We start from the raw sequence: 13,914 nt of genomic DNA on the forward strand, positions 1-13,914 counted from the left end.
GGCGATCATACATAGCTTTATCAGCTTTTATGATCGGGTTAATGAGCTGACTTTTTAGCCTATTTGGACCATAAGAAAATGTGTTCTTCCTAATTGTATTCAAATCAGTTAAGCTTGAAAACAGATGGGAGATTTGCTGTTCTACTCTTAAACCTAAGTGCTTGCCTAGATTCTGCTGAGGCATATATGGTAGGCAGAATAACGGCCGCCTTAAAGACGTCCACAACCTAATGCCCGAGCCCTATGAATATGTTATGTTCCATGGCAAAGGGTTTTTGCAGATGTGATTATGTTGAGGGATTTGACATGGGAAAACACAACTGGCCGTTTCAGGTTTGGAGACGGGAGCCGGCCACAGTGAAACTGGGGCTGCCTCTAGAAGCGACAAAGGCAAACAAGTAGATTCTCCCCTAAGGCCTCTGGAAGCAATCTGCTGAGCCATTTTAGACTTAGCCAGCCAGAAGTATAATTATGTTGTTTAAGTCATTAAACTTTTGGTAATTTGTTATGGCAGCAATAGAAAACAAATGCGGTATAACTATAGGACTGTCCATTTGCAAGTTCTAGAACACAATTTTTTGTAAGCAGGAGCACACCTTTTTTTTTTTTTTTCTTTTAAGTCTTAGTCTTGTAGCCAGGCCTACAGGGCTCTCCAGTGAGCATATTTTTTTTTTTTACTCTTTTTTTTTTTTTTTTTTTTTTTTTTTAATTTTTTTTCAACATTTTTTATTTTATTTTTTGGGACAGAGAGAGACAGAGCATGAACGGGGGAGGGGCAGAGAGAGAGGGAGACACAGAATCGGAAACAGGCTCCAGGCTCCGAGCCATCAGCCCAGAGCCTGACGCGGGGCTCGAACTCACGGACCGCGAGATCGTGACCTGGCTGAAGTCGGACGCTTAACCGACTGCGCCACCCAGGCGCCCCATACTCTTATGTTCCTACTCAACTCTGTCAAATGGTACTCAGTTCCCAAAGTGTGCACATTGCGTGTGCCAAAAAGGATAAAGGTCTTGTGATGCAGCCCACGCATGAGCAGTGCTTCTCAGACTATGGACTGTGGACAGCCTGCATCAGAATTACCTGGGGAGCAAATGAAAAATGCAAATTGTTGGGGCACCTGGGTGGCTCAGTCAATTGAGTGTCTGACTTCAGCTCGGGTCATGATCTGACGGTTTGTGGGTTTGAGTCCAGCATTAGTCTCAGTGCTGACAGCTCAGAAGCTGCTTCAGATTCTGTGTCTCCCCCTCTTTCTGCCCCTCCCCCCAAAATTTTGTCTCTCTCAAAAATAAACATTTAAAAAAATGCAAATTCTTGGACCTGGCCCTTTTACCCCTCAACCCCACCCCCCAATAGTTTTTAGAAAATTTTTGGTCAAGTTTACTGAGGTATAATTTACATATAGTAAAACTTACCCCTTTTTTTTTTTTTTTTTTTTTTTTAAATTTTTTTTTTTTTTTTCAACGTTTTTTTTTTTTATTTTTTTTTTTATTTATTTTTGGGACAGAGAGAGACAGAGCATGAACGGGGGAGGGGCAGAGAGAGAGGGAGACACAGAATCGGAAACAGGCTCCAGGCTCCGAGCCATCAGCCCAGAGCCTGACGCGGGGCTCGAACTCACAGACCGCGAGATCGTGACCTGGCTGAAGTCGGACGCTTAACCGACTGCGCCACCCAGGCGCCCTAAAACTTACCCCTTTTAATAGTTCTATGAATTTTGAAAAGCTTATGTAGTCATGTAACTACTAACACATCGAAGATCTTTCTGTCACCCAATATATTTCCCTAGTGTCCCTTTGTAATAAATCTTCTTGTCATACCTCCTGTCTATGGCAACCGCTGATCCTGATTTCTGCCCCTGTCATTTTACCATTTCCAGAATGTCCTATACCTGGAATGACACATGAATGTAGCCTTTTGAATCTGACTTCATTTATTTAACGTAATGCTTTTGAGATTCATCCATGTTGTATATATGTTCATATGTAAATGAACCATAATTCTTTGTTACCTAAAATGGCCATAACTTCCTTCTGTTACCTAAATTGTGTTCTGTCTCTTCTGGGATAATCTGAGAATTGCTACAGTCCTCCATGGATTGTGGAGGGAGGGTGTCTTTTAGGGTTGTTAGAGGAGGGGGTATGGTGGAGAGAGAGAGAAGTGTGGGAGCACACGTGAGTCTGAATTTACACCTTCATGGAAAGAACACAATCACATTAACCTGTTACAAAAATTGAAAGAAGGGAAAGATGGGGTTACTTGATTTAGAGAGAGCCGTAGAAGATGGTTTAGAGGTGTGGAGCAGGACTGTTGGAGCCAAAGAGTTAAAATAAATGGTTAGTTGTAGGATTCAATGGTCAATTAGCAGTAGAAGGAGTAGTGCCTGATTGTTCTAAATAGAACACCCTTTGGGCCACTGCTAGATATTCCTTCTTTTTTGAAAGACTCCTAGGCTCCAAAACCATCAAGCAGATTAAGTGAAGATTTGCAAAGAGTATTTCTCCCCCATCAATGTATTGAGCCCCTGTGTTAGGTGCCTGTGATTCAGAAATGAACTAGTGCAGCCCTGACCCTTAAGAACTTTTACTTTCCTTTGTGTCTCTTAGGATTTTTGTCTGGTATGTGGAGCTCTTCCCCCAAACAGGTGGGCAAGGAAGAAGTGGAGGCCCCAGCATCTTCTCCGCAGGCCTGCACCTGGTGCAGTGAAGCAGGGGCATAGAGAAGAGTGTGTCTGTGATCTGCCATGGATTCTCAGGCAGATGTTTTGGTTTACCTTTCTGAATTGGTTTTTTTCTTCTATAAGATAGGGGTGTACAGGAAAGACAAAACCGCTATTTTTTAATTTTAATTTTTAAAAAATACAATTTATTGTCACATTGGCTAACATACAGTGTGTAAAGTGTGCTCTTAGTTTTGGGGGTAGATTCCTGTGGTTCATCACTTACATACAATACCTAGTGCTCATCCCAACAAAAAAATGCTATTTTAAAAAGCTGGTTGCTTTTTGAGTTGGAATCTAAGGACAATAGAATTAGAGTCTTTTTCTTTCTTGGGGTGTTTTTTTTTTTTTTTTTTTTCGGTTTGGTCAAGGTAAAGGGCTAATTGAGATAGGAGTGGTTAGGACCTGGGGACTAAAATTGCTCTGCATAAAGAAATAAGAACTTTTTGTTTTTAATTGAGGCTGGAGGGAAATTTTTTTATTTTGCTTTTGTTTGGGCAGGAGTGGTGAGAGAGTGGGCCCTAGCAGTAGGGTAGACCTGAGAAGTTGCTCCTCCAGTGGCGAGAAGGAAGGGGGCGTGAGCTTTGATGTCTGATTGTCTATTTTAAGTAGTTTCCTATTCGCCATTAGAATCTTTCTCTGGTAAAGATGTGCTCGCATGACACCCAGATGTTCATGTGTTTTGGAGGCTGAATAGAGAGGGCTGCATCAGCAGTAGGGGTGAAGTGAAATAGAAGGGAGATGATGAGAATTAGGTTGCAGTTGGGGTTTAGGATCAAAAGTAACAAGGAATCATTGGGCACTTTTTAGCACCCTCCCTAGAATCCTTGAAATCATTAAGGAGAGGGCTGGGTCCCAACAGTTATGTGAGATCTGGTCTAAAATAGGCATTTGAATGTTAAATGAAAGATAGTATACTTTGGGAGCATGCAGATGTCAGGGAGAATAATCTGACCAGGGTTGGAAGGTGTAAATGTGGATGTAGGTGAAGGCACTTCATAAACTAGGGAAACACATGATCTTACACAAGATAAAACCTCTTTCCATGAAGAATATTTTGAAGTCAGATTTGAATTCAACATTGATCATGAATATGAGAATAATTATCTGGAAGTCATGAGCTATGATAGTTTTCTTTCTGTGTGAAGTTAGTTCAGACTGATAGTTAAAACACAATTTGGATGTTAGAGATACAATTTGAAAAAATGGCTCCATATGACCCAGTGTTTCATGTTAAGATGTGAGATTTAGGATCCCATGGTATATCAGGCCCATTTAGTGGGAACAGAAAGCAGCTTTGGTCATTTAATATTTAGCTGAGACTATGGATAGGTATGAGAAAAAGGAAGTGATGATGTTGCAAAGCAATGGGAAAGAGCATGTATAGGATGTATATACTAGACACTCAACATATATTGTCTTTAATGCTCATTCTTGTCCAAAGAAGTGGTGATACGTGCATTCTTTAGATGGGGGTGGGGGAAAGGTGACATTTACACTGATGGAAGGATTTGCTCCAAGTTATAGCGCTGAAGTGGCAGAACTCCTGCAGACTGTCACCAAGGTCAAGGTCCTTGTTATGTTCATCTCACCATGCTGCCATGTGGGCTCTGAATACATTAGTGCTTAGCCTCCAAGCCTTGTGTGCTTCCAGACTCATCGTCCCCGTTTCACACCACATCTCCATTGTTTTTCTTCCTGAGAATTTTTAAAGAAGGCTTCTGACAAGACTTGATGAGATGCTACAGCTGACAAGCATGTGAAAAAGGATGAAATAACTTGAGGTCTGGAGTGAACAGTTACGTTCCTGGATTGTTGAAAGGCCCATTCTTTACATGGGATCAGCCATCTTTGGTGAGGTAATGACATAAGTGCTGGCAAACTCTTTCCATTAGTGGTTCTTGCATACAGTATGCACTTCTTATGTTGGGGGCTCTTTTTTTTGTTGTTGTTGTTGTTCAGAATTCACCTTAGGGGTTTTCTCAAACTCTGCATTCTTATTCTGTAGTGGTTTTTAGCTTTCTTTTTTCTTTCCAGGCTGGGTGGATGATGCAGTTTCACTTCTAGGTGTTAGGATTCTCTTTCACACTGGTTTGTCATGACCTTAAAGTATTTTAAGTTTCTCCTTTGTAAGTTTTTCTTCCTTGTCTTTTTTTTTTTTAAATGTAGTGCCCCAGTAAGCTAGAGATTTGTTTTACGAAATGGGTTTAAAATACCAGCGCCTGGAGAATTTATATTCCATAAGCATTGTTGGAGTTGACAAATGTCAAAACACACCAGGAATCTGCCTTTGTATTTTATTTTGGCAGGTTTTGGGGTCCAGACTAGAAGGCTAGTTAGGGTTCTGAATTGCCTTTAGGTTGCAGGAATTGCTAATGTGATATATAATACCAAAGAAAGAAGAATGTTATGATCATAATGGTCTTGATTTATAGTTGCCATCATAGCTCTCCCCAGTAGGTAACTGATGAGGCCTAATAGTCGTTTTGAGCTGCAACCACCCACAAAAACCACACACATGGCATTTTACTCAAAACTCTACTTTAACCACTACTTTGTGATGCAAAACTGGTGGAATTTTGGGTACTTTCTGTAAAATTGAAATCTTGATGGGGGTTTTCCAACATTCTAGTTGATTGTTAGCAAATTATCAGTATACTGAACAAGAGCAAAGAAGGGTTTGCTAATAAACACCTGCTCCTGTGGTAAGATAGGATGCCAGTCTATATCTGAATATTTTCACTTGGAGGAAGCTACCTTCATTGAGAGAACAGATTCTCCTTTTGAAAAATGCAGTTGAGTAAGAGGTATTTACATGAGACCTATAGTTGTAAAAGATTTTAGAAGCTTCTTGTCTTTGCCACAGTTTACAGTGTTGACAGAGTATTCATATTCAATACTTTCTAACTTGTAGATCCCCTTCCCTTGAAAAAAAGATTTGAAAAGAAAGCCAATCAATTTGCACTGTAGGACAAAATGCAATTCTCCCTAAGAACTCTCTGTGGAGGGAGAACTGTTAGGGGAACTGATCTCTGATGAGATACTGCAGCCCATTCTGGAAGACAGGTAGCAAGTGGGAAGAGCACTTTGTGTGTTTGCCTAAGTCAGGAGATCTTTGTTTATTCTGGAGCTGAGTCCTTAGGCTAATTACTTTACCTAAGTCTCCATTTCTTTTTCTTTTCCTTTTTTTTGAAAATAATCTCTGTACCCAACATGGGGCTTGAACTCATGACCCTGAGATTGAGTCGTATGCTCTACTGCTTGAGCCAGCCAGGCACCCCTGTAAGTTTCAGTTTCCTGTCTTTATAATTAAAGTATCACTCTTGCTGTGTGCTTTGGTGGATACAGCATATTGTCTCAGGAGTCCTTTGTTACATCCTGTGTTATGTAAAGATGACTTTTATTGCCATAAAATTTACATCTTCTATCAAGCACATATTTTTTAGAATCTGTAAAAACATTATTTTAGCAAAACCCAACTCTACTTTTAGAAGCACGTAGTTCTGCCCCTTTTGTATGTAGTAGTTTTGAAGGAGTAAATTTCCATCAGTGCAGCCCAGAAGCCAGCCTTAAAATAACTGTCAGAAACTTTCAGGCTATTTCTCATTAATACATTGTCATGCTCAGGAGGACAGAGAAATCTAAAATTGAGTTTTTAACAGGTTAATTCCTTAGTTTACTGTGAAGATCTTGATGATTTCCCACCAGCACATAAGTAAAGCTTTGTTTAGTTTGCCTCACTGCATAGACTGTGTTGCTGGTTAGCTTCCAGAAATAAAGCATGCTTGTTTTATAATTTATGTTAGGAAATATTTAAACAGGATGAAAGAACAGTTTTTATAAGACCCAACTCAAGGAATCCATTTTCAGAAAGTACAACCAAATAAAAAAAACTGGCTGAGTGAAGAACAATGAATAAGGATCATGAACTTGGAAACAAACCAATTAAGTTGAATGAAATTTGTAAAGAATGAAATAAAAGAAGTTGCATTTTGTATGTGTGTGGGGTGACTAGAACAGAGTTCTAAGAAAAATTTTACGGGATGGAATATCATTTAAAGCTTTAGGATCCAGCAAAGAGTAGAATCTTCATTTGTAGGGGGTGGGGGGAAAGAAGGTTTATCACCACGGTTTTATATACAGAAGCAGCAAAGGTCAAGATACTGTAAATGTTAGAAAAGTGTAATGGAATTTCTCAGACCCTTTGACTTAACAAATGGTTTAGTTAAGAAAATTGGCAAAATCTTGAAATTTGGATTGGGGCTATAGCAGACTTTTACATTGAAGGCCAAAAAGACTTTCTTGTGTATTAGCACTGTATTACCACATTTGTTACTCAGCCTGATAACACCAGACAACTTTGAAGGTGACTTGGACCTCCATCATTGAAATTGAAGTGTTGAAAAAGCAACATCTGGAGAAAGGTGAAATCACAATTACACATCAAAGGCCATATAAGTTTTAACTTCAGATTTTATGTTTCAATTATACTAGCTTTGTGTTCACGCCCAAACTCCAAGGGTAGGATCTACCACATAGAGGGTGGAGTGGCATTCCAATTCCATTTATTTTCTGCTGAAGCTGGCACACTGAATGAAGATTTATATCTTAAGTGACAGGATTCAGACGAAACACGACAAACCTGTAAAATCTGCAACGTGGACGTGTCAATGCAGAACCTTCCGATGAACTGGATGGGACCAGGAAGACAAACCACACACACTGTCACGTTGTGCTGGGCAGCATGACAGATCAAAGAGAATCCCAAGGAAGAGCAAGTCCTTGCTGGCTGCAGTGCATGTAGTAGGGGGTTCAGCACAGACTGCTGTTTGGTTTACGGATTCAAGTGTGCATCTATCTTGGGCCTGCCTTTTTATGGAAAAATTTTGTGGAGATACACTGCACTGACTGGAAAATTATTTACTTGTTTTTTAATCAAATTTATTGAGTGGAAGCATTGGTCATGAAACTAGTCATTTCACTGGACTTTAATCCTGACCTAGTTGCCGACATTGGGTGGTAATTATTCTTATTTACCAAAGCATAGAGAGAATCTGTGTTAAAAGAGCAACCCAGGCAGGCACTGCCTTGAGGAGGGAACAAGTTTTACCACCTTAGGAGAGATGAATTAGTTTTGTGAAACATCTCTGCCTGTTTTGCTGAAGGACTCCAACCACTGGACATGAATGGAAGCTTGCGGCAACTTTGTACTGCAGACAGCAAGTTAAAGCCCCCCGCACCCCCCCATGCCCAGGAAAGCTCAGGAGTCAGGGGCCTCAGCAGAGCACACTCCTGACTTTACCACTGTGTGCCATGGTGCTCCTGACAGCCTGGTTGGCCGTCACTCATCTAGAAGAATGAATGAACCTCATATTAAATGCTCCTTGCTGTTGGTTCAAGTAGATCTCCTCAGAGTTCTCACTAATCAGGTAAGCATCTTCTGAATTAATCTGGTGACCAAACCAGTTGTACTTTAAATTGGTCCCAAAGAAAATATGTAATTGGAATAACTGTTAAGACACAAAGAAATGCCAAAATGAAAGCCACCAGTCTGCCACTGTATTCTGCATCATTAAATATTTATTTTTATATATGCATTTACAAACTTGACTCATTTCAGAACTCTGCTTTCAGTACATTTTTAAACTTTTTTTTTTTGCAGAGAGATTCTCTTGTAAAATGAGATCCATGTACAAAACTAGGCGACAGATATAAAAGTTTCCTTTCATACTTTTCACCCATCAAGGAAAGAAATCATGTGACAAGGAAATAAAACCAAAACGTGGCTCTTTCACGAGAATAACATGTCAGTGTTCAACTAGGAGTTCTAATGGGATAGATGAGATTTCCTCTTTATATGGATGTATATACTTTAATACTTCTTAGCTACTATAGCATGTTGGTTCAGATGAAGAAGAAAATCTACTGTTTGGACTAGATAATCTAGACACCATCAATTATTCATTTCTTTATAATGTGACACCAAAATTCACCTGGGAGATGACATTGATTGGCCAGCAGTGTGCATTTTTTCCAAACGTTGCATCAAAAGTTCCTTTTAAAAAACTCATTAACTTCACAAGCTAAAGTCTGAGCTTCTAATTTAGCTCTCTTATTTAAAGAAATAGTTTAAATGATCAGTTCAGAAGCTTAAAATTATCTTTGAAACTAAAGTTGCTTTTCTCAAAATGAATGCTGACTTGGAGCACTGTCACTATGAGACAGAGGCACTAATGCCACGAGCAACGAGAAACAGTATCACCACAGGATAATTACATGGTACAAAATGCCCAGGGGCCTGAAACTCACTATTAATATGATTTTGGCAGCAGCATCATTTGATATTTAACCATTTATTACATAGTATTAACACACCAGCTTCAAAGATGTGCACTCCCTTTAGGACACTCAGGAGTTACAAATTTATTGTGATTGCATAATTCGTATTGCACAGTTTTATAAAAAACATAAATACTGGCTATTCTAGTTTTAAATACAAAATACATGTCATATAGTTTAAATCTATAATCTGGTTCAAGTGCAAATCAGGTGCTTTCTTTAGTCCTTCCAAAAAAGGCATTTTTAATATTTTTGGCACAAATGAAATTTCATCATGCCAACAATTCTAATTACAATACATATATCCAAACCTTTAGAGTAGCAATCATATACATACAGTATAAAACTGATTATTTACAAATGTACTAAGCATTACTGTAATCTTTGTGGGTGAATCAGAACTAATTAGCCATACCCACACTAATGATCATTAAAAAAGGTAAATAAGATTCCTTAATTTCATTTGCTTATGCTGGTTGCTGTGGGTTGACATTCATATGAGGAGGATGTCCTAGAAGACCAATTCTTTGTTTCTGCTTCCTTTGTTCTGTCATCTGGAAAGTTAAAAAGTTTCATCATTAGACCCAGACACTTCCTGTACGTCAGATCATATACTGAACCATAGATTTACCTCTGTGGTTATGGTTTATACTGAAACCCACTTTCTACAAATAGTGTACCGTCACTAAATCAAACACACAGAACTTCAAAAGGGACATCTTCCTAGGCAGAATGGGGAATTCTGTGACCTAGTCATGCAATGTGGCATTCAGAACTGTTGCTATTTGTTCATAAGGAAACAAAAAACGGTAAAAGCACAGGATTCTTGATTGTTTATCAAATCCGTTTCCAAATGATTGAAAGGTTCATTGGAAACTGGTGGCTTTGTATGGTGGTGTCAGCACACCAAACTATCAAGAGAAGCAGTGTGTTGAGAATTCTAGGTTTGGCAGGATTAGATCCATGAGTTTCAAGGGTTCCTGATTCCATTACTCAATGATGCCAGAGTAAACCTGGTTTGAGAGAAAAAAATTATATAGTTCACTTTGGAAAATGAATGTCCTCACATCTCACTGAGATTCAGAGTGACTAAATGCCATAAACAGTGCTCTGGCACTCATTGGGGTCTACTCTTTGCCACCCACAGACCCAGGACTGCTTAAAGTCATGAAAGACCTTTCCTAACACGGGTCAAATGAAAAAGTGCTTTCAAAACGCCAAACAAGAGGTTGTTACTATTCATTTGGCTGCTGAACTAAATCACGTCTCATATTGATGGGCAGCTAGCTCTGTTCCAGGTATTTTAGGGCACATTTAGTTCTCTGCATTAACATTTTTCTTAACCCGGCGCGTCCTGGCTCTGGATTTGATACTGGGCATTTACAAGGAGTATTTGCAAAAAGTAGCTTTTTATAAAGAATTGAACTAGGATATTCCAGCTAGCCTCTAAAGTTTCTCTAGATGAATGACAAATCTTTTAAGTGTAATATATTCCACTACACAGATTCAGCTGAGGAAAGAGAACCTGATTTTGACACATGGGATAAATTCACAATTAGATTACAATATAATCAGTAATGCAATAATCTTACTGTCTGATACTTCACAGTATGATCCCTTAGATCCTCCCCCTCTCCCCCAAGGGAAGGGGACACACACACACACACACACACACATACTTTGACTCTCCTACTCCTTCCCCTTGGCAGTTAACCCAGAGAGGGAATCCAATGTTAACAATCTCAAGCATTCTAATGGATTTAGGAATCTTGGTGGCCTCAAGCCCTATTGATGGCTACTTTATTTAAATATTTGCTTAAAGTTACTGAGGCCTTTCAACCGTGAAAGTTGGCTATTACAACTTCTTCTGTAATTTTTCTATAAATTACTTGCATTTGAGATGTTTGCATATGTGTTCATACCTGTGGGTTAAATCAGCTTTTCTTTTCAATCTGTTGGTTATTCAGTCATGCTCTTAAATATAAAAGCCTCTACAACTGTATTTCCTGTAACAGACGAGTCTTAAGCTGATGGGCACACCACCCTTCCCACTTCTGTCTACAACTATCACTTGACACCTCATTGCTGGTCCTATTCTAACTTTCTAGGTTTGCCTTCCTAAGATAATGATCACATGGCCCACCCTCCCTCTTAAACCTTAAAACTCCCTACTGGTTGTAGGTTAGTGGCCAAATAATTTACTCAGGCAGTCCTATTCCTGGTAATTTCAAGTACCTAGTATATACCTATCTAATTTTGTTTTCTGTTTCCGTAGAATACTGGTTCTTTAACTTTGGCAGGAGCCAGAATCACACAGAAGGTTTGTTAAGACAGATCAAAGGGCCCACAAACAGAGTTTCTGATTCAGTAGGCCTAGGATAGGACCCATGAATCTGCACTTCTCACAAGTAACAAGTGATGGTTATGTTGTTGGTCTGGGACCACACTGATGCTTCAGAAGAACTTTCCACTGGTTATCTCGGAAAGTGGCCAAAGATCACTTTAGGTGTATTTTCATATTCTTGAACATCCCAAAAAATTATTTTGGGTCCATATATCATCATTTTTCTCAAGGTTAAGATCCTAGATAAGATTCTCTACAGTTGAGTACACAGTAGGCACACAAATTTATCTGAATTCTGTTTTGATCAACCATGGCCTTTTAAACAGAATATCTTTTAAGTGACTAATAAATGAGAAGAGGGCAACTGCTAAAGGATTTAGCCCTTGTGACAGTGGGCATAATCCAATGACGATGATAAAGAAACAAAACAAAGGTGTCAATCTGGCCTGTAAAAAACCAAGCTCAACACTGCTAGCCAGTTAAGTTTCCCTGGCCCATTAGTGCATATTCTCACATAACTTTTGGCTTTATGAGCTCAGTTCTACCTACCTACCTACATAATTCACACATAAACTGTCCGTGTGTGTGTGTATAATAATCTTTAAAGCATATTATCTGTTGTTGTTCCCTTTATCAAAGCAAATGGAAGTAATGACCAAAGTGAAACATTCATGTTCTTGGAGTATCCTCTCTGGATATTTGAAGCAAAACTGACTCAATAAAAATATCCATCAGATTCTGACCTAAGGTAACCATATATACAATGTGAATACTGAAAAATCTATTTGGGATAGCGTGAAAGATCTCATTGTGATAGATATGTTTAAAATTCTGAAGATTCCCATTTAGCAGAGGATAAACATTTGAAAGAGCCGCCTTCTTCATATCTATATGAATATAAAAACTAGCTTGAATTTTAGCATTCCTTCTTTTGACTCAGTCTAAACAAGAGGCAAAGAATATTGCAGTTTTACAAATCAGATGCAGCCAAATATCGGAAAGATCTTTCCTGAAAACACTAACTGGCCTCAACAACAGAAGGCTGGCAAGGGACTGACTGCTCACCAACAGCACGTGGATGCCACGATCTGGTTTCTAACACATCTCCTGAGTCCGAAAAACTGCTTTCCTGTCTTGGACCTGTCAAGGTCTCGGATACTCAGAGTCTAAATAGCCAGGAAACTCTAAAATCAGCCATGCTTCTAACAATGAGCCTAAAACACCGAGTAAAAAAACAAAAGAAAAAAACCAAAAAAAACCTGCAACGCAAGTCTCAGATGCATCTTGTTTCCCACTCTACACTGTTAGGTGTAGGAAGAGAACAGGTTGTATGCATCTTTCTAACCCCAGAACCTAGGGCGCCACCTCGCAATTCTATTTCCTAAATGGTGTTTCAAAGAATGGACTGAATTAATCAGAACACAGTGCCATTCCTGGAGCATGCCATGCGCCTTCATGCCTTTGCTCATGCTGCTTCCTTTCCCAGGAGGACCCCGACTACGTTCCTCTGTTAGCACAAAAGTCACCTACTGGTAAGACAGGAGAATCTGGAGGCTCAAGTCCTTCCTTACTCTGAGCCTCAGACAGGACTCAATGGCACTTCTCTGTGCTCCCTCAAGCTGTATTCATGTCTTGGGTGGGTCATTCCACTTTTTACGCGGTATCATACTGTCCAGTCTATTTCTTTGTCTGTCTTGCTAGACTATAGGACCCCCTAGAGGGCAGTTGCTTTCGTGGTTCCAGAACAGTGTAAGGAACGGAGGCACTGAGTAAACTTTAATATTCCGTTTTCTAACTGTAGGCAGTTATACTCCTCTTTTGTTATTTTCCCTTCCTTAAGCAATTAATATTCACCAGATAACCCTCTGGCATGAAAAGTGCCAAACACGGTAACATGCTAATGTGATCTGAGTTTTCAAGCACTTTTTGTATTCCTAATAACAACAAATAAGGGTCATTGTCCCATACAAGCCAGTCACATTTTCAACAAAGTGAAGCCTTCTCTCGATACTTGCTCTTTTGCATTATGAAGAAAACATGCCAAAAAAAAAAAAAAAAAAAAAAGTAGCTTCTTACATCAGTTCTCCTCCTTGGAATAAAAATGTAAGAGAATCACATTTAGTATTCAGAACCTCTTGGGAGGGAAGCTTCAAAATGAGACGCATCATTAAAGTAATACTTAGAATAGCAATTCTAATCAACCGCTCTTGGCAAGAGTAGGATAAGTGACACGGCCAACCAGGTTTTCACTTCTATCCTTCACAAGAACTTTTTCTCCTCAAATTGGTATTTTAAGAAAAAAATCACCAAAGAGGTCAACAGCAGTATAGACTAAAACCAAAGACATTCACATTTAAACTATCATTGCTCCATTATGCCGCTTTTTGGACCAGAAGATCAAAAAAAATATCTCAGTGATGAAGCAATTTTTGTGTTTTCCAGCACTTTTACCAGTGAATGGTATTCTTTCATAGCCATTTTGAAAAGTTATCTATCACAGAGTTTCTTGCTCAT

At 39.2% G+C, this 13,914-nt stretch overlaps 1 protein-coding gene and 2 long non-coding RNA genes across 19 annotated transcripts in view; 1 reads left to right on the plus strand and 2 right to left on the minus strand.

Annotated features, from left to right (window-relative positions):
* Positions 1-13,914, plus strand: part of LOC131509868 (uncharacterized) — a 64,331-nt gene that overhangs the window by 13,102 nt on the left and 37,315 nt on the right. For 10 of the 11 annotated variants that reach the window (XR_009260740.1, XR_009260742.1, XR_009260734.1 and 7 more), the window contains 2 exons: positions 2,605-4,576; positions 7,212-8,146. This is a non-coding gene — a long non-coding RNA (uncharacterized LOC131509868). The remainder of the gene's footprint in view (positions 1-2,604; positions 4,577-7,211; positions 8,147-13,914) is intronic. The other variant, XR_009260733.1, reaches the window with a different exon arrangement.
* LOC131509870 (uncharacterized) lies at positions 3,054-7,215 on the minus strand. The gene is made up of 2 exons (XR_009260744.1): positions 7,067-7,215; positions 3,054-4,856 (listed from the first exon to the last, which is right to left on the minus strand). It is a non-coding gene; the product is annotated as an uncharacterized LOC131509870 (long non-coding RNA).
* The window catches only part of ITPR1 (inositol 1,4,5-trisphosphate receptor type 1), a 330,414-nt gene continuing 324,779 nt past the window's right edge, over positions 8,280-13,914 (minus strand). For all 7 annotated transcript variants that reach the window (XM_058726155.1, XM_058726158.1, XM_058726156.1 and 4 more), the window contains one exon: positions 8,280-9,610. In XM_058726155.1, coding sequence (XP_058582138.1) covers positions 9,524-9,610 — 87 coding nt within the window. In that variant the 3' untranslated portion in view covers positions 8,280-9,523. The remainder of the gene's footprint in view (positions 9,611-13,914) is intronic.

This window comes from Neofelis nebulosa, chromosome 4 (genome assembly GCF_028018385.1).
Source record: "Neofelis nebulosa isolate mNeoNeb1 chromosome 4, mNeoNeb1.pri, whole genome shotgun sequence".
Lineage (NCBI taxonomy): Eukaryota > Metazoa > Chordata > Mammalia > Carnivora > Felidae > Neofelis > Neofelis nebulosa.